This window comes from Felis catus, chromosome D1 (genome assembly GCF_018350175.1).
Source record: "Felis catus isolate Fca126 chromosome D1, F.catus_Fca126_mat1.0, whole genome shotgun sequence".
NCBI classification, from domain to species: Eukaryota; Metazoa; Chordata; class Mammalia; order Carnivora; family Felidae; genus Felis; species Felis catus.
Genome location: NC_058377.1, coordinates 61,223,927 through 61,247,791, shown reverse-complemented (window position 1 = coordinate 61,247,791; position 23,865 = coordinate 61,223,927). Strand labels below are relative to the sequence as shown.

At 38.7% G+C, this 23,865-nt stretch overlaps 2 protein-coding genes, 1 long non-coding RNA gene and 1 pseudogene across 3 annotated transcripts; 2 read left to right on the top strand and 2 right to left on the bottom strand.

The window, feature by feature from the left end:
- Positions 1-2,665: 2,665 nt before the first annotated feature.
- Positions 2,666-4,227, bottom strand: LOC101086252 (olfactory receptor 51G2-like). The gene has a single exon (XM_003992847.2). It carries the CDS (start codon positions 3,969-3,971, stop codon positions 3,039-3,041), a length of 933 nt encoding a protein of 310 aa, XP_003992896.1. The 5' UTR covers positions 3,972-4,227; the 3' UTR covers positions 2,666-3,038.
- Positions 4,228-6,664: 2,437 nt separating this feature from the next.
- Positions 6,665-7,588, top strand: LOC101086001 (annotated as a pseudogene).
- Positions 7,589-12,164: 4,576 nt separating this feature from the next.
- LOC123380484 lies at positions 12,165-23,316 on the top strand. Its single transcript, XR_006586320.1, has 3 exons — positions 12,165-12,395; positions 14,259-15,578; positions 18,517-23,316. It is a non-coding gene; the product is annotated as an uncharacterized LOC123380484 (long non-coding RNA).
- On the bottom strand, positions 17,183-18,133 carry LOC101085745 (olfactory receptor 52A1-like). The gene has a single exon (XM_003992846.2). It carries the CDS (start codon positions 18,131-18,133, stop codon positions 17,183-17,185), a length of 951 nt encoding a protein of 316 aa, XP_003992895.2.
- Positions 23,317-23,865: the final 549 nt, after the last annotated feature.

Sequence of the window (23,865 nt, the reverse complement as noted above, 5' to 3'; positions counted from 1 at the left end):
TTATTTTTGAAGAGAGAGAGAGAGAGAGAGAGAGAGAGAGAGAGAGAGAGAGAATGAGTGGGGGAGGGGCAGAGAGAAAGGGAGACAGAGAATCCAAAGCAGGCTCCAGGCTCTGAGCTGTCAGCACAGAGTCCTATGCAGGGCTTGAACCTGTGAACCATGAGATCCTGACCTGAGTCTAAGTCAGAGGCTTAACCAACTGAGCCACCCAGGTGCCCTGATACTTCCACTTCTACAAGTTGATTTCACTTATGTCAAGTTCTCCTGCCTCAAGGTTGGCACTGCAATCAGCTGTTTATTCCCCGAACAGTTTAGCACAGATTCCCATGTTCTTTATGCAATTTACAGAGGAGAATAAGAGAAAGAGATGATGTTGACTGCTATTGGCTTGCCTAACTTTCAGTTAAAATTCATGGGCAACTCCAATACTGTTCTATCATTTGATCATTCTTGGTACTATATATAAACTAATACCAAGACAACAGCTTCCAGTGGTCAAGTAATAACTGTTCATGTTTAGGTATATACAACCTGAATTAGAAGAGGAGTAAATAAAACTGTCATTACTAACCATGATTTTGGTTGGAGATTATATATAATAAGATTAAGGAAATATACACATTATTAATTAAAAGGAGTCTACATGTATATACTTACCTGAGAGAAAAACAAAAATGAATTCATTGAATGTTGATGATCCAGAGAAGTGAGACAACTTATTGCAATGGTAAGAGAATACAAATAAGCTAAGAACATTCCTTTAGTGAAGATACATAATTATGATGCTACTCAGTGGTTAGAGATGTAAATCAATGCAGTTTGTCTTCATATGTATTCTTATTTTTACATTAATTATATTTGTGCCTTCAGGTACTCCTGAACTCTGAAATTACATACCCTCATACGTAGTTCAAAGGGATATAGTAAGTCATGTATTTTAATTCACCAATATGAAATTATCCTGAAATTCTTCTATTGACACCTATTAACTACCTCACCACCAGACTTGAGAAATTATTAATTATCAGTCAGAAAACACTGGATAATATAATACCAAGCCACATTTTCCACTGAAGAACATTCAAGGTAGAGTTCAATAATATGATCTTCATTTAGAATTTTCCTACAGGTCAAATGCAGGTCTCAGCCTCACCTTTGCCATTGATCTCAGAGTCGTGTCTAAGCGCAAATGTCCCAGTTGCTCCAAAAGAAAATAAACTGCTTTTCTCTATTGCCCAGAAGATTTATGTAATTTTTCCTTATTTAGACCATGGCCTTGATGTTTTTTGTCTACTTTGTGGTTTATATCTCAAATAATATACGACCATATATTTATTTCTTTTTCTTCTGATACATATTTTGTAGATCACATGTATGCTGTATTTCTATTAGTATGAATACTCAGTGAAAGATACAAGTTTTGTGTCTTAATTAAAGAAATATTCAGATACTCTACACACACACACACACACACACACACACACAATTGTTTCCCAGGTAAGATAAAGGCATTTAGTTTAAACAATAAAGAGTTCTGGAATTATATGAAAGATGAAAATGGTAAATGAGAAACTAAAAATAACAATGGTAGGAAACGTTCATTGGCTTTCCAGAGTGTCTAAATGGAATGTCTACAGCTGGAAATAGGTTGTTTACAGGCACAGGTGAGGCAATAGTTAAATTTACAAGGTCCTACTTTACCATACATTTAGAAATACTATGAAATTCCCATTTATGTCCAGATATCTTTGTGGTTTTTTAATGTTTTTTATTTATTTTTGAGAGAGAGAGACAGAGAGTGAGCAGGGGAGGGACAGAGAGAGAGGGAAACACAGAATCTGAAACAGGCTCCAGGTTCTGAGCTGTCAACACAGAGCCCAATGCAGGGCTCAAATTCACAAACCACAAGATCATGACCTGAGCTGAAGTCTAACGCTTCACTGACCGAGCCACCCAGGTGCCCCTGTCTGGAAATCTTTGTAAACATAATTTTGTAGAAATTTGTTTGTTTGTTTTTCTTCAGTAGGTATAGGAAAGCCATAGAAATCAGCAAACCTTGAGAGAGAGGAATATATAAGGCCCTATCGCCTCTAAGAAGTTGATGTCCTGACTCATGAAATATTTCCGTCTTATTCTTGGCAGGATATGCTGCAAATGCAACCAACTGGAAACACTGTTATTTCTCTCTTTTTTTGTCATTATTTTAATAACTCCTTGGAGGCAAAAACAATTTAAAGTTGGTGCTGTTCAAATAAAAGTAACTATCTTCTATCAAATATTCTCAGCAGCACACACATTCTCCAAAAGCTACTGAGAATCAATAGCCTACTTTTATATAAGCTTAGTTACATAATTTCACAAATCAGCAGAATACTCATTAGCAAATAAAAAGTATGAGACAAAGAGTAGTACCTGGCATGCCAAAACACCAGTTCATGTCAAGTTTTCAGTCTGTGCTATAATTTTTAGTTTTCTAGATGTTACATGTGTGCCTGCAGATATCAAAGAAGTTGGGCCTGTGCATGGTAAAATAGATTAATACATTTGTAAAGTCATATCTAAAGATCTCTCACAAGTGAAAGCTGACAAAATTAAATATAATTTCAAAGATGGATAGTAAAAAATCATGGAAGAGACATTTGTGGGAGGTGTCATCAGAAGTTAAATTGCAGACTACATGGAGTCAGATGATAGCATGGCCTCCACTGGATGCCTTATGTTTTGCATCTTACATCTTCCAACTAATCCACTGACTTCCATGGATATTGGAGCTTTCTGACAATATAGATGATTGAGAAGTCACTCTTTATTTGTACGATTATTTATCATCTATCTATGTCGAGTTACTTGAGGGAAATGAAAAGTCGTAGTATATTGATACTATCTTCAAAAATTCCAGAAGAGTGAGAGAAAAATATATACATGGGAATTGTGAACATATGAATGTTTCTCAGTGATATATATTTCATTTTCTCAAGTTAGAAATTAATTTCATAAGGATTATTCTAGAAATAATAAGTGACTCTAAAGTACTTCAGCTATAATTTCAGTAGATTACCTAGAATACGGGTACGTATCTCTCGGGTTTTAACACAGTATACAACAGGGTTGAGAACAGGAGGAATCAATAGGTATATATAACCCATGATAATGTGCACCATAGATGGAACATGTTTCCCAAAGCGATGGATAATGGATACACCCAGCATAGGGACATAAACCAGAAGCACAGCACAGATGTGGGAGACACAAGTGTTAAGGGCCTTAAATTGTTGTTCCCGGGAGGCGATGCCTAGCACAGTAATCAGGATCTTCAAATAAGAGAGGAGAATGAGTACAGAGTCCACACCAAAGGTGATGAGAATGATGATGAGGCCATAGATGCTATTTATTCGGTGGTCAGAACAAGAGAGCTTGATTATATCTGGGTGCAGGCAGTATGAGTGGGAGAGCACATTAGCCTTACAAAACCTCAGTCGTTTGATGAGAAAGGGTCCTGGGAAGATGACAGCAACAGCCCGTAGCAGAAGCCCCACACCTATTTTGGCAATGGTAGAATCAGTCAAAACAGTAGTGTACCTGAGTGGGTTGGAGATGGCCACATAGCGGTCAAAAGCCATGGTGAGGAGGATGCCTGACTCCATTAAGGAAAACACATGGATAAAGAACATCTGGATGAGGCAGGCATCAAAGTCTATTTCCCGAACATTAGACCAGAAAAGCTTGAGCAGGGTGGGCAGGGTGGTAGCACAGATTCCAAGGTCACTAGCAGCCAGCATGGAGAGAAAAAAGTACATGGGTGTATGAAGTGACCGTTCCACTTTAATAACCACTAAGATGGTGATGTTACCCATTAGGGCAATCAGGTAGAGGACACAAAACAAAATGGAAATCATTGGATGTGAGTCTTCCAGACCAGGAAAACCACTCAGAAGAAAAGGTCTGTAGCTACTACCATTGAAGAAGACCATGATGTGTCATTTGGAGCGCAGAAATCAACAATCTTTGTATATAGATTAAGAGAGTCTGGATTAGCACCCCATCGCCATGATCCTTATTTCATGAAGTTTACATTCTGTGCTTGTGCTGTTGACTACACAAGTCCCCTTCACCACCTATTCAAAGCTGTAGTCAAAGAGAAACACGAAGTCACTAGTAAACTTATAGACAAGAGATCATAAGAAGAAACTCATATGAGCTATTTAATTTCCACATATAACACTATCTTAATAAAGACATGAAAAATCATATGAAAACAGTCTCTAAATTTTCCTTCCATTTTTTTTTCAGATAACCTGTGGCATGGTTGCTAGGCAAGGACAATCTAAAACTACTTTAAAGATTAAAGTCTAGGGAAATAGGTGGAAAGGGGAGAAACCTCTCTTGATTCTTATGCTTGCTATTTGTCTTCTTGGCCACGAAAGCAATTGATGGTGACAGTTAGGGAAATAGGAATGTCATCCATACAGAGTCTTTGCAGTGAGAATAGCCTCATATCCCTCATATCCCTGATTAAATTAGAATCTTTATCAATACGTAATCCCAAGGTCCTATTAGGATAAGATGATGACTCTATTATTTCTGTATCTTTATTCTCTCTCAACTTCACCTTAAAGGTGTGTACGAAAGAATAAGACTGGAGTCCAAGAAGTTCATAATTAATACAAAGGACACATAAAAAATGAGCTTTAAAGAGCTCTGACTAACATCTGAAGTTGTACACAAGTGAGCTCCACTGTGCATTGCCTTACCTCACCAGAGGTTCTGTGGGGATAAAGATGAGCAGTCACCTCACCTGTGGAGACCTTCAGTTCTCTCATGACTTATGGCTTTTCCAAATGAGCTCAGCTATATACATGTTTCCTAACATCAAAGGTTCCCAAGGGCATAGAGGGGGATGGCCTGCCCATGCTGTCAGGGAAAGAAGCCATTGGGAATTAGAGATTAGGTTCAGAACTCAGGTTCTAATTTCATAAACTCTTGATTTCCTCATTTTTGCTTAGTTTAAGGAGATAGATGCAGATATGCCCTGGCTTAAGACATTTTGCTGTCACTCTTATAGCTCTCACTCCTTGGAAAAAGAATCTAGAATACATGAAATTAATATTATTTATCAATACATGCTAATTATATGTAGCATAGTGGACAATCAGGTGAAATTTAGGAAACAATCTTCTGTTCTCTTCAGTCTACAGTTTCATTGCCATCAAATATATCTTGGAAGCAGTTCTGGAAAAATGAATTCTAATTTGGGGTGAGACAATTAAGGTCAGAGTTCTGCTATGATAATTCCAAAGTAATAGCAATTTCCCTTGAAGCCCCCTCCCTAGATATTTGGAAAGTAATAACATACTTCTAAATAGTTTGTGGGTCAAAGAAATCAAAAGAAACATTAGAAAATAGTTTAAAGCGAATGAAAATGAAAACAAAATATGTTCGAATTAGTGAGAAACCACTAACACACAACTTTTTTTTTTTTTCACAAAGGAAAAAAAAATGCAGGATTGTTATAAAGAAGCAATATTTGTTTCTATCTCCCTGGATTTACAACTCCCAATCTCTGCTAACAGATTGGTTTGTAATGTTTCAGACTTCTCATGATGCCGAAGTGTATACAAAAGATATGTTTTAGGCAACCACATTATGTTTAATTCATAGAAAGTGTCTTTAATCAATTAAAAGTGTATCATGATGGCTTCACTTCTGTGCTTGATAACATGAGGAAGCAGCCATAGACAAAAGCTTATGTCTTGGAGTGCCTGGGTGGCTCAGTCAGTTAAGCATCTGACTCTGGTTCAGGTCATGATCTCACATGCTTGTGAGTTTGAGCCCCACATCGGGCTCTCTGCTGTCAGCCCAGATCCTGCTTCAGATCCTCTGTCCTTCACGCTCTCCCCTCTATCTCTCTCTGCCCTTCTACTGATCATATGAGCTCTCTCTCTCTCAAAAATAAACATAAAAGCTTATGTTTCAAACAACTACTCCAGATTCACCCACATACAAACAGAAGAAGATTGTTATTTTTTTTATTTTTTAAGTTTATTTATTTATTTTGAGAGACAGAGAGAGCATGTGAGCAGGGGAGGGGCAGAGAGAGAGCGAGCAAGAAAGAGAATCCCAAGCAAGCTCTGCACCGTCAAGCACAGAGCCCAACATGGGCTCCCTCTCACAAACCCTGAGATCATGACTTGTGCCAAAATCAAGAGTGGGACGCATAACTGACTGATCCACCCAGGCACCCAGCAAAAGAAGATTCTTTAAACTTCTCAGTGGAGGCACTGATGTCTTCTGACTGTGAACTTTATTGTAGTCATAGTTTTCTCTTAATTTTAAAGGCCCAATATGCTTCAGAACCAAGACTAAGCATCTTCACTATGAATCTTCTGGTTCATACAAGTGGAATAAGTCTCCCTGTTTATTCATATAACTTTCACTGAATTGTTCACTTGGGAATTTAATCCTTGGTTTGCATAGGTTTCTCCACTATTAGAATGCTAATATCTAAAGTTAGGGATCAGTCCTACTTATCACTGTATCCTTGGGGTATAAAACATCGCCAAGGCTTTTATATAAATGAAAATAAAGGCAGAAGAGAATGAATGGACAAATGAGTATGAAAGACTCAGCACCATCCCATGACTGAGTGGAGCCAGGGGTTTTCATCATGTTGTTGTCAAATAATACCAATTTCCACCCCAGTACTTTTCTTCTCCTTGGCCTTCTAGGGATGGAGGCCATCCACACTTGGCTCTCATGGCCCTTCTGCCTATCTACCTGAGTGCTCTGCTGGGTAATTCTTCTCTTTATTGTCAGAACAGATTCCAACCTGTATGACCCCATGTACTTCTTCCTCTGTACGCTCTCTGTGGCTGACTTCTTCATCTCCATCACTGTGCCCAAATCCTCAGCATTTTTTGGTTCCATGGTAGGGAGATCTATTTTGAAGAACACTCACACAAGTGTTTCTCATTCATTCACTATGCAACATGGCCTCAGGGTTTATCTTGGCCATGGCCTTTGACCAGTATATGGCAATCTGTGATCCTCTGAGACATTTTGCTATCCTGACACATAGAGTCATCAAGAACTTGGGGCTAGCTATTGTCCTCCATGGGGTTTTGCTCTTCAGTCCTCAACCTTTCATGCCTCAGTGGCTTCCTTACTGCAGAACTACTGTCATCTCTCACACTTACTGTGAATTTATGGCTCTGATCAGGCTACCTTGTGAAGAGACAAGGATCTGCAGAATCTGCAGGCTGGCTGCTGCCTTCCTTGCTGGAGGTTTAGATTTCATATTAATCCTATGTTCCTATGTTATCATCCTTTACACTGTCTTCCATCTTCCATCCAAAGGTGCTAAGCTCAAGACCTTGGAAACACGTGGATCCCATGTGTGTGTGATCTTAGTGGTCTATGCTCCAGCCTTTTTCTCCTTCCTCACTCACAGATTTGGTGGCCATATGGCTCCTCATATTCACATCTTTGTGGCTAGCATCTACCTCCTTGCTCCATCCATGGTGAATGATCTATAAGAACCAAGACGATCAGAGATCGATTCCTCCAAGCTTTTACTTCTCACAAATTCTGAAACAACAACCTCATCAACTATTCTTTTGTTAAGATTCATTTACTTACATGGGGGAAAAATATTAACCCTCTTTCTAAAAGCCTGAATCCCTATATCTTCTATTTTTAATATTTAAAGTATTAATTAGCATTGACTAGATTTTGTTCTCAGGAGAACTGCTTGGAAGGTGGCTGATTTAAATGATTTATTCTTAATATATTTCCCTGATAATGTAATATATCCACTATTATGTGGTCTTATCTACTATGTTTGCTGCCACAAGACTATCCTGTTGTTCAGTCTTATCTCCTTTATCAGAGGTGTTTTATTGACTCATTATCTCTGACTTTCATTGTGATGCTGTACATTTGTAGGTCTTAATTGATGGGATTATTTGTGTCTCCTGAACACTAAGACTGAAGGCATTTTAAATCTGTAATACTGGAGATCTGGATGATTTTGACCAAATTTTCTGAACAGATGAAGAAGCTCTCATGATGTTCCTTCTAGAGTTCTTCTGGAATTTTTGGTAACATATTCTCATTTCACTATGTCTAGCTAAAATTCTTTTAAAGTTTTTAAATGAAATCTCTTCTTAAAAACACTCTTCCAGAAGACCTGATGATATCAAAAACTGTCCTACCATTCTTTTATCTGTTTCCTCAGTGTGGTTCAAATTGACTCAGTTGATTCTTTAAAAATATTTATAGCCCCCTCTCCCATTCTTTGATGATCTTGCATATTCTAATCCCATCTGCTCCTTATCTATTATTTTAAATAGAGAAATATTCTGTTATGATATTTTCTTATAATTCATTTTTCTAGCTACTCTTGACTGTGATATACCTCTTTTCTTTTTTTGAAGTTCAATACTCATATTTATATGGACTATTTTGTAGGGTAAGTCATTATGGGTATGTGATATAAAGATTATGGTTTCTTTAAGATCTATTGTATTCCTGATAATGTTCAAAATTGTTTTGTCATTAGCCTTTAATAACATAGGTTAGCAGTTTCTTCTGTGGCTAGAATACCTCTCTCAATGTCTATTTATTAAGTATCGTGCCACTTTTAACCTTGAATTTTTTATTTCTTCTTTCTGGACAAGTGTTTAAGTTGGAATCAGATGGGTAAACTGGAAATAACTTCACTGTTTAGGTGTCTATATTTATTAATTCTGATTTAAAAAATGATGAAAACTTGCCAGTGAACATAGAAAGGAAAAGAAATTAAAGAGGAAAAGAGTCCAGTTAGAAAAAACAGACTGATACCCTCAGAAGCATCTTCATATTCATGTTTATTCTAAGTCTACCACAGTTCTACTTAATATAAAAGTGATGACTTTGGCTCATGAACCCATTCTCATAGGTAAAGTATTTTCTTGTTGTTCCGGGGTTTTTGTTTGGTTTTTGGTTTTTGGTTTTTGCTGTGAATTTTAGTTAATATTGAAGAAATAATTTCAATTATTTATAGATCAATGGCCACACTTATTCTGGAGTAGTCAAGAGCCTAGGCTACCTATCACACAATAGGTCAGCCAGGTATTCAAACAAAGAAGATTCATTCAATGAATGTACACTAGAATTCTGCTCTAATGCAGGCATGGTAGTAGGTGCTGAGGATGTAGTAAAAAAAACAAGGCTGCTATGAAGCAGATGGGTTTCATAAAATGTTGATCTAATGGAGAGAGGGCATTTGGGAAATTACATAAAATAAATTATGTAACTCGTAAATTGAGTGAAGAATTTCGCATTCTGAAAATTTGTTATAAAAATGGATGAGATGCTCTGAGAGAACAAAGGATGAGACCACTGTTTTTAATCTTTGTTTATTTTGAGAGAGCGATCACACATGCATGAATGGGGGAGGGGCACAGAGAGAAGGACAGAGAGAATCCTAAGCAGGCTCTATGCTGTTGGTGCAGGGCCCAATGTGTGGCTGGATCCCATGAGTCATGAGATCATGACCTGAGCAGAAATCAAGAGCCGGTTGCTTAATCAACTGAGCCACCCTGGCACCCTGAATGGGGCTACTTTAAAACAAATTTTTTTTTTAACCTTTATTTATTTTTGAGACAGAGAGAGACACAGCATGAACGGGGGAGGGGCAGAGAGAGAGGGAGACGCAGAATCGGAAGCAAGCCCCAGGCTCTGAGCCATCAGCCCAGTTTTTTTTTTTTAATTTTTTTTTTAACATTTATTTATTTTTGCGGGGCTACTTTAGATAGTATGATCAGATTATCCATCAGCATCGATCTAAAATATAATGGAAGCATTTTTTTGAAAAGCTGGAGAAAGAAAAATCTATGGAAAAGATAAGAGTAAGTAAAAAACAAAACAAAACAAAAACCTGGAGGTAGAGAAAAGCTCAAGTTATTTAAGCACAGATACAAAAACGGTGTGTTGGGAACAACATGGACAAAGGAGAGAGCTGTAACAAATGCATTTGGGGAAGGCTACACAAACTAAACACATTAATCCTTAGAACCACAGAATTGTATGTCTGAGGGCCACTGATGCAATACAGAAGGACAATGAAATGAGACCATTTTTAACCACTAATTTAAGGTAAAGTTGGAAGAAGAGAGGACATCCTTGGAAGAATGCAATCAGCACTCACCTAAAATATGTGGAGAGCAGAGAATTTCTAGGAGTAGTGAAGCTCCAGGGAAGGCAAAATTCTCAAACCTTGTAAGTCTTCTATGCTAAGTTCCATCTCCTGTTTTGGAAAGAGTGGGGCATGGAGATGTAAAATGGAGATATCTGAGTTGGAAAATCTGAAAATTTTGAAAATTCAGCTTAAAACACAAAAAGAAAATAAAATGACAACAACAACAATGGGGGGACTAAAAGTCAGATGGAGAAAGTTTGTTTATATGAGAGCAATCCCTTATGACAGAAGACTTAACTTTTTCCCAAGAACCTTGGGAAATGGTGCCAATATGTTGCTAATTTGGCTCTTGGAAGCTTGGAAAAATGATGATCCATACTGACTGAAATAAAGCACTAGAAATGCAATTGTACAAAAATGCCGAGAGAGATGTACATGATAGAGTAGAGAGACTGCAATGCCAATAAACCACTAGCCAACTATGCACCCATGTAAGGTATTACAGAATATTTTATATATTAAAATATATTATATACAGTATAATACAATACATAATACATATACATATTATTGTATATAAAATAGAATACAATATATATAAATATATATAGTATACAATATATATAGAAAAATATATTATATATAGTATAGTATATATAGTATAACATAGCTACATGTTTTGTCTCTGTTTAAGCAAATATTGGAGATAGATAGTGGGTCAGTGAACTATTGAAAACACAAGCAATTAATGGTACCAATTGCAACTGTTATGCGAGAAGTTGGTTTTGGCTGGATTTTTCAGCTACATGACATGTAGATATTGATCTGGCAGATGTGTTATTTTTCAATCCTAGCAGAAAGAAAGTTAATTAATAGTGCACACTCACAAGGAAAACAACAACATAATATAAATACAGTCATGTCCAAAATTTTCTTTTTTTTCTTTTATTTATTTATTTTTGTTGTTGTGTTTATTTATTTTTTTTCAATATATGAAATTTATTGTCAAATTGGTTTCCATACAACACCCAGTGCTCATCCCAAAAGGTGCCCTCCTCGATACCCATCCCAAAATTTTCAACGGAGGATGTCATCTTGGTTCATGTTAAAAGATTAGTTGAGCCATAATTGAAAAGTTTGTTGGCGGCCTTGGTAAGACACATGTGTTCGAAAGAGTATGAAATAAACCTTCTGAATATTAAGTGGATTATTCCAACAGCGAGTTTTTGAAGAGGCTGTTTGTCTCAAGACATATTCTCAAATTAAGGATAAATGTTTGAAACTGACACTTTCCATTACAAAAATTAAGCACGATTCATGGTATACTTTTTCATGTGCTTGGGACAATATATTCTGCAGGTGGAATCCTTTCTGCAAACCATTTATCAAGTCACACAAAAGACTTTAACCTTCGGGTTAGGTTTAAAGCAAGAAAGAGTTATGAAGCAGGTTTTGGCTGCAGTGTACACAGCCTGAGGGGTTAGGCCATGGACCTGGCAGTCTCTAGGCTGTTATAATATTACCAGTGGAAAGATATCATGTGGAATTTATGGTTAATTCCAATAAGAGAATCACATTGTAGACCTCTGAAATACTTGAGAAAAGCCATGCCACGTGCAGAAAAAAATGTACACCATTAAAACTAACAAAAACCAGTAGCAGCGGCAGTTTCTGAAGCCAACCTGAGTTTCCAGGGACAGGGCATCCTCCCCTGAGAAGAATAGAGGACTCCACTCAGGTGCTTCTTCAGGCCCAGGCCAACAGAATTTACTGAGGTGGGAGGGGCGAGAGCTCTTCCAGTCTGGCCAATCACATATCCTCAGCCTGGAATTGAGGGGTGGAGTCAGGTGTTCGGGCGAATGATTGGCTGGGAAATGGTCCTCTCCACCAATGGGAGGGGCGGCAGAAGGAGGGGCGAGGCCTGGCTGCCTTAGCGCTTCCTGGAAGTCTCTGGCTGGAAAGATTCCAGAGGCAGGGAAGGGGCGCCTGGAAACAGCAGAGAGACAGCGGTGGCGGTGCAGTCCCGGATCCTGCAGGCAAGTGAGGGTGGCTTGAGGGATCTCGAAGCCAAGAATCGGGTCCTCTCTGTCCACTCTGAGGCAAGCCCTTCTTGGCCGACCCTGCTATCCCCGGCTGACCGCGTGGCCCTGTCTCCCTGTGTGGGCCGGTGTTGGATGTAGCCCTGGGTCCTCATCCCTGGCCCTCAGCGTCTGACCCGGTGAGAAGCCCAGGAAGGCGGGAAGTTGGAAGGAAGTAAGGCAGAGAGGGACGAAAAAGAAATGGGACTCAGTTTTATAGCAAGGCAGGTTTCCTGTAGCTGTCTTGGAAAGTAGCCCGGGGCTATAGCACAGGTTCACAGTTGCTTTGTGCCATGAGTCAAACTGTAGGCCCCGTGAAGCTAGGCATTGGTGAAGTCCAAGTTGTCCTAGTGCAAGAAACACTCATGTTTAGGGGGAAAATAGTTCCTTTTTTTCTTGAGCCACTCCTTTTCTGGCTCTGGCCTTGTCTGCCTTGTCACTCTCTGTCCTTACCTATTGCACTCACCCCCACCGTTTCCTTTCACGTCTGTGCCAGCCTCCTGTCTCTCCAGAAACTCTTTCCGGCCACCATTCTTAGAGCTGTTTCTCCTGCCAGGAGCCTCCTGTTGTTCCCTTTCCCGACCCTACTTCATTGTCTATAATCCCCAGTAAAGGGAGGAGGAGTCCCGGGAGAGTTGACGGTGTTTGGACTCTCCTTTTAGTAGTGTATGAAAGGATTTCCCCCAAAGCAGTCCTTTGATGAGCTATTCCCCCAGCTTTGGCCCCTTTTATTTCCACAGGCCTTGGGCTGTCAGCTTGCTTTCCAAGACCTTCCTTACACTCTCTCAGCAAAGATACAATGTTGCAGTATTTATGTTGAGGGTCAATAAGGAAACTTACTATGGAATGTTCATGCAAGGCATTGAACATCTCTAAAACAGGTGATAGAAAATGGGCACCAAGGAGGATAAGCAGTTTGCATTGCATGTTCCTGCCCCCAAATGAGGTGTTAGTGTGCCAGCACACCCTCAGTCCTGGGCATGGTGGGGATCTGCTCTCTGAAGCCATCCTGAGGAGAAGTGGTTGAGCTTTGGGAGCTACATGCCTGAGGCCTGTGAGCTCCAACTCTGTTCGTGGTCTTTCCCTGTGGTTCACAGTCTAGCAAGGACCTAGCATGTGCAGCAGCATTTACTGCAGGCAACATTCTCCAACCTGCAAGAGACCACCTGCCCTTCCTACTCATCCCATCCAACTGGGATCTTCTTCCTCTAGTTTGCTGTACTTTAGATACCATTAGGATTTACCAGGTTTCAGTGAGTTCTACTACCGAGGCTGATGCATTTTTAGGAATCTTAGATGAGTTGGCAAAGTTTCATGTTTAAATATGTTAATTACTGGACAGTGTAGAGAATGGGTTAGAAGGGATATGGGTTGCTGGGATCCTTGTTCACTTTTTCATGTTTTTTTTTTTTTTTTTTTTTTTTTTTAGTAGTAGAGAAACAAGGTTTCTAGCTTATGTTTTCCCTTACCCACTTATTGAAATATATATTTTTTATGTTTATCTCCTTTGAGAGAGGAGAGAGAACTCACATGAGTGAGGGAGGGCCAGAGAGAGAAGAAGAGAGAGAGAATCTCAAACAGGTTCTGTACTGTCAGTGCAAAGCCCAGTGCAGGGCTGGAATCCATGAACCATGAGATCATGACCAAGATTTCAACATTCAGCATGGCTTGACATGAACCATGAGATCATGTCAAGGTTTCAGTATTCAACCAACCGAGTCACCCAGGCACCCGTTAATGAAATAATGTATTAAATATGTTCCTTTGTCTTCCCTCCACAATAAGTCACTGAGAGCCTTAAGAAGGTATTTCGCCTGTAATATCAAGGAGGAAATTCTCTCTTCCCATGTACTTTATTTTGGAAACAGACACTATTTTCTTATTCATCTAAAGAAACTTCTGAGCTTATCTGGAAATGAATATAAATAGTAATTCTTAGGCAAATAAAAACAAACAAAAAATTAACAATTTTTTTTTGTTGTTATTTTACTTGACCCTGGTAGGTACAGAGATACAGAACACCAGCCCATGAAACAAAATGTGACTGTTTGGCCAGACTACCTATGATTCCCCAAATTCTGTGAGATCAAGAAAATTATGTGGTCCATCCCAGTTCATTATAAGATGGGAATCATTTACCTTGGATCAGGGACAAGTGGGCCAGAAGACACAAGCACAAGCCAGTGTTCCAGGTCGCCACATCGACTATCACTCCTAATACCTCCACTTCTCCCTCAAGTCACATCTGTTGTCTGATAATAGTTACTTATGACCGGCTAAAGGAGAAAGAAATAAGTCTAGACTGATTGAATAAAATAGACTGCCTCTACACTACAGTAGCACTCAGGAGTGTCCTTGGCAGATAAAAGTGAAGGGAAACGCACCTGAGATTTGGAACTTCCAGCAAAAGCAAATGTGCCCAATAGTTACAGCTTCAGGAGGTGTACCCGATCGTCCTTTGGTGTTTAAAAAGAAGTGACCTGCGGTAAGAATATATGTAGACTCCCAGAAATTTATGAAAGACTAATTGTTCAGGAGGTTGGGCAGAGAAGTAATGAAACGCTGGACGAAAGCGTTCTGTAGAAGAGACATACATCTGACCCAAAGCAGAGGACACCCGCGTGAAGGTGTTTGTGTTTACAGTTAATATCCACCAGAGAGCTTCAAGCATGGAAGGAGCTTGAAACAACCAGTTAGGCAGAATGGTGTGGCCAGAAGTCATCCTCTGTCATCGGTCACCCTCAGTGTTGGAACGAGTGTGAAACGTATGCAGTAGACATGAGGGTAGAAATGGAAGTTGTGCATGAATCCAACTGTGTGGGTCCCCACACACCAGGGCTACTGTCATCGTTGCTGCTGAATGTGCAGCCTTCCAGAAACAGAGCTGATGTGGACACCAACCAGCCACTTAGTGTCAGGTTAATTACAATGGACCTCTTTTGCCCTGAAAGAGTCAGCAATTCATCATGATTGGAGTTGATTGTATTCAGTCAGTTACTTTATGGAATTGCCTTCTCTGTTTTTAGGACCTCAGCAAACAAAAGTAACTGAAGGTTTACAAAGCAATTGATCCTCCCAGATAGGATCTCATCCAACTTTGTAGCCTGGAGGTGCAGCTCTGGGCTAGTGGTCATGGCACCTGTTAGTCTTCTTACATATCACATGACCCAGAAGCTGTAGGCCTACAAGCAATGGAACAGCCTTGGAAGGTGCTGCTGAATTGCTAGTTAGGAGGTGATACCAGCGAAGATTGGATGGCTTCCTCCAGGAGATGGCAAATGCCCTAAATCAGCGGATGGAGGTCTGCAGTGCCCCCAGATCAGGTAGGATTTTTTTTTGCTTTTGAACGAAACGTTCTTTTCTTGCCTCAAAATATCCTTTTCTTTGCTCCGAATATGCGGTCACATAAGAGGCAGAATCAGGCACTTGTGAAGTTACATTTTATTAATTTCAAAAATGGTTTCATTCTTAGCCATATCTTGATATGCTAAATATACTAATGATCTCAAAAGTCATACTTTTAGGTTTAATTATTAAATCTACCTTGTAAAACTTCTAAATAACTATTTCTAAAGTTATTTTTATTGTTTTGGTTTCATCTATTTTTATCAGCATTGTTCCTTCTCTAGCTTTTAACGTCTTGAAATCTGGTATTGTATTTTTATTTCTTCTTTTAAAAAAAGTTTAGGTACTTAAGACCATAATTCTGACGGGGAAAAATATATCTAATTGAAAGCCATATATATTCATATGTCAATTTCAGTTTCATGAAACACATTAATTGATCTTTGCTTTTCCAAATATATGAGGAAGCAGACTCCAAGCTCTGACCTGTCAACACAGAGCCCGATTCAGAGCTCAGCCCGTGAACTGGGAGATCATGACCTGAGCCAAAGTCAGATGCTTAACGGACTGAGCCACCCAGGCACCCCGGGAATTTTATTTTTTAATAGATATGTAGAGAAAAGAAAACATACCTGGTTTGGGCACTAATCTAATAAAAATTTACTCATTAGTTTCAGCATGTTTCTGTGTAAAAATAATGAACTCTATAATGGAGAAACGGGTGTGATATTCATAACTCTTTGCTTAAGAACTAATAGTCCTTTGAGACTTAATTTCCTCTTATCTAAATTGGGAATGATAAACCATATCTATTTGGGGCCATATTTAAGCAAGATAATGAATCTAAAACACTTAGCTAAATTATAAGTATGTTACTGCCCTAGGCACTTAACAAAATGCAACTTTGTGTTTTGTAACTCTCCTTTATATCTGGCAATTGTGTTTCTTGGCCCTTGGAGCTAGGTAACCTTAGAGCACAGGCTGTTAAGAAGGCAGGACAGTGGTGGACTTTGTAAAAGGGCAAGTGATGGTCCCGTTATCGAAAGAGATCTTTTCCAGGGCATTTGAAAGAACCTCAGGTATCGGAAGTTTGTCTCTAGGAACTATGCACAATTTGGTCTTGACCACAAACCATCTCAGAGGCATTTGTTGGTTGAGGTGATCCCAGTTCAGGTAGGATTTTTTTTTTTTTTCTTTAGGATTAAACATTAGTTTCTTGACTCTGAAATTGACCTTTCTTTTCTCTGAATATGCAGTCGTGAAAGAGGCAGAGGCATGGCACTTGTGAAGTTACATTTTATTAAGTAAGCTTTCTTATTAAATAATTGCAGATGAAATAAAAAAGATGGACAGGAGAAAGAAAATTAGAATTAAAATGAATGAAGACCGCTAATATCAGTCTTAACCTGAACAGATTTTATTTCATTCTAACTATAGCTTGTGAAATAAATACCTTTTAATGTATCTCTTTAAGTTTGCACACATTGAAGTGAATCCCCCAACAATGTGCACACAGAGTTCAACCTGTCTTCATCCCTAGGAAGCAAAAGTATTCTTTACATGAGCATAACCATTTAATAGGTTACTGCTGGGAGTGACGATTCAGAAGAAAAATCTGTGCCACACGCTTACGAATTACCTTATTTTTTACACCATAGACAATAGGGTTGAGTGCAGGTGGCACAAGGAGATAGATGGTAGAAAGAAGGATGTGGGTAGAAGGAGCAACATGTCCAAAACGGTGGCTGAAAAAGGAGAAGAAGGCAAGAATATAAAACTCAAGGAAAACAAAAATATGAGCTGTGCATGTGTTAAATGCTGTGAGCCGTGCCTCCTTTTGGTGTAGATGAAAAACAGCCTGGAAAATAAGGATATAGGAAATGAAGATGAAAATCATGTCAAATCCCAGTATTGTAAAACCTACGAGGAGACCACATGTTTTATTGACTCGGATGTCTTCTGCAGCTAGCTTGACCACGGCCATGTGCTCACAGTAGGAGTGAGCAATTACAGTGGAATGGAAAAGGTGTAGTCTTTTGATTAAAATTGGTAAAATGCCAACAAGCACCATTGCCCGAATTGCCACAACCAGCACCATAGTGACCAGGATGGATGGTGTGAGGATGGATGCGTGCCTCAGTGGATCACAGATGGCAACATAGCGGTCAAAGGCCATGGCCAGCAGGATGCCAGATTCCATGCCCTGCAAGGCATGAATGAAGAAAAGCTGGGCTAAGCAAGCGTCAAAAGCCATGGAGCATGAGCCAAACCAGAAGATGGCCAACATCTTGGGAGCAATGGCTACACAGAGCCCTATGTCAGTGGCTGCCAGCACTGCCAGGAAAACGTACATGGGTTGATGCAGGCTGTGTTCTGTAGGAATGATGATTAGTAAAATAGTATTTCCCAGAAGAGCCACCAGGCATATTGCAAAGAAGGAAAACCCAATCCAAAATTGCACGTCCTGTAGTCCGGGGATCCCAATTAGCATCAGTGTTGTGGGGTCTAGATATGACATATTAACGGACGCCATGGAAGTTCGTGATCTCTCTTTTCACCACTAATTCTCATACCTACAGAAAGAGAGTGGGAGTGCGAAGTGAAAGGACACAGACCCCTCTATCATTCAGACACATTTAGTATTGAAGAAATAAGTTCAGTCTTTGGAGGACTGATTATTCAGTTTGGCTGAATTATTCAGAGGTTCTATTCTATATGCCAACATAGAGTAGCAAACAATCCTTCAAAACTAGTAGAGTCATAGGTGAACAGGGGAAAGTTCAGGATTTCTGATTTATTTTTTGTGGAAATGGAAACCATGAGTCTGAGAACACTGATCTTTTGTATTTATCATGGCCTCCAGGCTGGGCTGTTTGAAACACCATCAGTAGGCTTTCCTTTTCTATTTGCTTGTAGATGCCAGCTCAGTTTTGCTGCAAGTGCAGATTCCATCTGGGCATCTTGTGGACCTAAAAGAACCCCATTTCTGTCCCCATGTGGGTAAGTATGTAGCTTACAAGAGCCTTCACCCTCAACCAATACTATTCCTGGTCCCAGGAAGCAGGTTATATATCCCTGAGTCTGTAGCATTAGGTCTCCAATGGGGATTGGTAGGAGAGCTTATAGCTGTCTTACATTCACTCAGTGTTCACATAAAAATATTGAACAACTCACTGTTTAACAGGAGGCCAAGTGTGGCCCTTAGAGGAGATTTGAAGAAGGTGGTCTGTTTTCAAAGGCAGCCAGGGATGGTTCGTTCTCTGAATGGATTAAGTTCACTTAGGTGTAAAGGAGATTTGCTGAGTGGAGAAGGAAAGGTGGAATATAGAGGATGTGGTTTACAGAGGGGCTTAGAAAATTAGAAGAATACAGAGAAATGCTTTAAACAGAGTAACAACTAAAAATAAGATGCGATGTAGTCAAAAGCAGAGCCTATCCAGTTTGGAGATACCACACTGCTGAATGAGTGTGATGTTTTCTTCCCCCAAGTTACATGTCAATGGAGCACTCGGTAAATTTACACCTCCTTCTGGTTTCCACATTGGGGATCTTACTTTCTCCTTAATAACTTTATACTATGATTCTCTATTAAGATTTTTATACACTATACTATGATAATTAACTATTATTTGAAAGCTGAAACACCTTTGAATATAATGAGCTAATCTTACATCTCCCTGGTTTTATACTTTTTACAGAATTGATCTAAGCTCTCTTTAGTAGGAACCAAATTTTGCATTTAAGAAACTCATTTTTCCCAATAATGTCATTATTCATTAATTTCATTAATCCTTCATTAATTTATTAATGAAGCCATTCATTAATTTCATTAATCATACTCTTACTTTTAAACCAGTTCACATTTTATTATAGTATTTTCATGTCAAGACACTTATTGAAATCACTCCCACAAAGAGATTTCCTCTGAACTGGTCACATTCATACGCCCTGGAAAATGGAGCCTTTTACGTACAGCAGTGGAAGTCTCTCTTTCTCTCTGAGGCAATCACTTGAAAATGGTCATACAAATAGCAGTTTAATGGTTGCTTAAAGCACATCTGTGGAGATATCAAAGGAATTTTTGGTGCAATAATTCTTACATGAATGAAAAATAATGATAGAAAGACACAGATCTCTTTGCTTGTTTGCAACAATACAATGAGCAAACAATAGTCAAAGTGGTCATAAGATATGGATTAAAGCAACAAATATTGTGAAAAATAATTTCCTCTGATGTCTGCATGTTGTATTTGGAAGTATGTGGTGGGAGAAATGATAAAATGTGTAGAGGGTGTTCCTAATAGTTATGAATATGAGTTGCCAGAAATGATAGAAGGTAAGAGAAAAATCTCAAAATCTGAATAAATCAGGATCCCCTAAATAGTGGTTCACTAACTGGCTGATACTGTAAAGGCAAAAATAAATATTATGCTCAGCTGCATCCACTTGATGATAATGTCTTTATCAGATTATTTACCTAGTTTTCAGCAAGCAGTTAAAATCAAGGGTTTCAAAGTCTGAGAGATGATCTGGCTACTCACCCTGAACCCCCCACCACATACACACATTTACCTTTTACGGAATCTTGCCAGAGTACACATCATCCACAATTTACCCGTCTGTAAATTAAGAACAATATCCTTATTTACCCCAGAGCTAAATGAGATCATATGGAGAATACATCAATGGTTGGTACAGTTCACATAATATTTATAACAGTTGATGAAAGGACTAACTGTTTTGTCAAGACAGAAATAGGATGCACAATTTCAAGGAGACAAGAAAAAACACACAAAAGTGAAAATTACTTGATGATAGAAATGAAAAAAAAAATCCTACAAGAAGATGAAAATCCCAGAGCTAAAGCGTTTTCTTCCATCTGCTTATATATAAGATTGACCACAACCAAAATAAGAAGGTGATGTCTTAAACTAGTCTGTAAATTCCCATGCGGTTACAAAATGTCACATGACTTAAAAAAAAATCTTTGTAACAATTAGTCCTTTACAGACTTTGTGAGTTCATAGGAATAAAATGCATCTGAATTACATTAAATACAATTACAGTGAGAAACAATAAAGGCAGAATTTGATGACTCCAAGCTTTCAAAATAACATAAATGCTATCATAAAAGGGATGGGCGCATTGTTAGTTACTGAGTAGAAGAAAAAGAAGAGACTCTAATAGGTGAGCGCCAACAGAGGCAAGAGGTCAGAAAGGAGGTTAGGGTATCCTTTGCCCCATCACAAAAGGGACTAAGATGCTGTGTAAATGGAGCAGATACTGAAACTTTTCATAGTTTACAGTGTTCTGTATTTCTCCTTTTTTTCATATCACCCAAACACCCCACATCTGCCCATGCAGGTAGATAGGTGGCTGATTGTCTCATCCTTTTTTATTTTCAGTAAACCTGATAACATTACGGTTAACAGGCATAAAGTAACTGGTATCTAGAATCACAAAAAAACACTTTGCATGTATCATAAATTACTTGAGGGCCATAAATAGAAGAAGATGGGACTAAGATATCTGCAAAATTCTTTAAAATTATATTAGATTTACATTAATCCCCCCAAATTCTTTTGTTAATGAAAAATTCTAAACACAGAGAATGGAAATAGCATGACAAGGGACAGAAAAGTGAATGACTAAAGCGGGATTTTAAAACCTTAGTCTATCCATTCTCTCCTAAGATAAACACCCGCTGCAGCCCCTACTTCACTCCCAGTTCCCAAACTGTAGGGGCAGAACCTTACCTGGAGAGAGCTGAGGACTGATTTGGCATGTGCATAGGCTAGTTGCATCTTTGTTTCCAGCAAAATTTCCAGCAGAGGTAGATATTAAAGGAAAGGATGCTAGGCCTTCCTGAGTGCCTGAGCTGATCCCAGAGCATCATTACCTTTCTGATTCCCCTGGAGTGTCATTATCCTTCTGATCCCAGGAGTGTGTTGGTCTGGCCCAGCAACATATGTCCAGAGAGCACTGTGAATTCTAGAAGGAAGGAGTCTTCCTGGAATGAAAATTTGTAACTCTCTGATCTTGGGTTACTTTCAGAGAAAGTTGAGCATAAGCTAATGTGGAGTGAGATCACTAGAATACGAGAAATGGAGATTTCTTAAGTTAAAGAAATAAAGTGTCATTATGTTTTCCACCCTCTGTTATCTGGCAGGACCTGTAGATGAAGTACTATGGTAGATATTCTTGTGCTGATAAATATTATAGTAATCTTGCTCTACCTGCCTCTCCTTTTTCCCGCTACTGCTACGTTACTGATAGACTGTAACTGATAGACCTTCTCCTCTTCTTCCTGATCCTCCTACAATGTTACTCCTGTTGCCTAGTATTTTATAGTAATTTTCAGCTTCCAATAAACCTTAAGTACTTTTTTTTTCAAGGACCACATTCTTCAAGCCTCCCTGGTCATTGAGATATTTAATAATGTATCATTCTCTCTCTGTTTTTTTGGAAAGGTGATGGCAGTAAATTTAGTGACAACATCCCAAACCCCAGAGGACAAGTTTTATAGGTTTTTGTTAGTAATGGGTTATCCCTCTTAGAGACTGGAGGATATTTCAAAGGTCGGCTACTTTCTGACTCAGAGTTTTAATTCACTCACTTGACATAGAAAATCATTAATTAACTGATGGCAGTGTGAAAGCGGCAAACTGTTTTTCTCTAGTAAGCTTGCGGGTTACTGCATTTTAGATGAGAGTGACCAAAATGCAGGATTTCCGCCTAGATATTTTTCTTCTGAGTGAGGATCAACTGTGTGACACTCTGTCTCATGTGATACCATCACTAGTCTGTTTATTTACTTATGTACTTATTTTTTGATACTAAGTTGTGAGTACTTGTCCAAGTTTAGAACTTTTGGTCCAGCTTCAGTACCCATACAAAATCAATTTGGTCTATGAAGAGAAGAAAATCCTTTCATGTGCTATCAGTTGTCATCTTTCATTGATTTTTTTCCTTTCTTTTTTTCTTCCCAGTTTCCTCAGGAATTTATTCTTAAAGGCTGACATCTTTCTTTCCTGCTCACCTCATTATCCCACCTTCTTTTCTCTACCCTTTGATTCTTATTTTGTTCTTTATCACTCTCTTGTCTTTCAGTTCTTTCTTGTTTTCTTTCTCTCTCCCTTTTTTTTTCTTTTCTCTCTCTTTTTATGCCTATCTCAATTTTCTCAAAAGGTCTCTATCATTTGTCTGTTCTTTTTGGAATATTTAATTTTCCCCTCTCCTTTCTTCAATATGCACCTATCACTGTGAAGTTCTCATCAAAAGAATACAATCATCTTTAGCCCAGAAATATTTTAGAGACCTTTCTCATTTTATTTTATAGCCTAGTTCTTGAAATAACTAGGAAACTAGGAAAAAATAACTAGGAAAAATTTTTTTCCTATTCAGGTCCTATATTAATATAGTTTAATCTTCTTTCTTTTTACTTGAATTTTTCTTGCAAAGGAATACACATCTCTCCCTTATAACCCAGCAGTTCTACAACTTGGTATTTACTGAAAAGAAACAGAGAAGGCCATAATAAGACTTGTAGTATAATTTGCAGACTAGCCCTGACAACCCAATATCCACTGAAAAGATAATGAGTCTTGGGGCACCTGGGTGGCTCAGTCGGTTAAGCGGCCGACTTCGGCTCAGGTCATGATCTCGCGGTCCGTGAGTTCAAGCCCCGCGTCAGGCTCTGTGCTGATGGCTCAGAGCCTGGAGCCTGTTTCAGATTCTGTGTCTCCCTCTCTCTCTGACCCTCCCCCGTTCATGCTCTGTCTCTCTCTGTCTTAAAAATAAATAAATGTTAAAAAAAAAAAAGATAATGAGTCTTAATTATTCAGTTCAGTGAGATTTAATGTGTGTATACTACTGTGTAACCATCCATCACCCAATGTAAGATACAGAAAATTTTCAATACCTCAGAGAGTTCCCTCATGCTATATTCCAGTCATTGTCCAAGTCCCTCTCCACTCCAAGCAACTTTTATTGGCTTTTATTGCTACAGATTACTTTTACTTAAATTTTATTTGTGTTATAAATTTAAACTAATAGTGTCAAAACTGTAATAAGAGTTTCAAGCAGAAAGGTGGATTTGGCAAAGGAAGCATCTTGAAACAGGCTGTGGGTATCTGTACATACTAAATATTATTACACTTCAGAGCATGATATGGAATATTGTAGAAGATAGAGAAGCAAGTTAGTGTGTGTGTATGCACACATATACATTCATATGTAAATATATACATATACACATTTATACAC

Bases quoted from the DNA above. Each gene is read 5' to 3' on its own strand.
- LOC101085745 (XM_003992846.2), bottom strand. From the start codon at position 18,133: ATGGCGTCCGTTAATATGTCATATCTAGACCCCACAACACTGATGCTA.
- LOC101086252 (XM_003992847.2), bottom strand. From the start codon at position 3,971: ATGGTCTTCTTCAATGGTAGTAGCTACAGACCTTTTCTTCTGAGTGGT.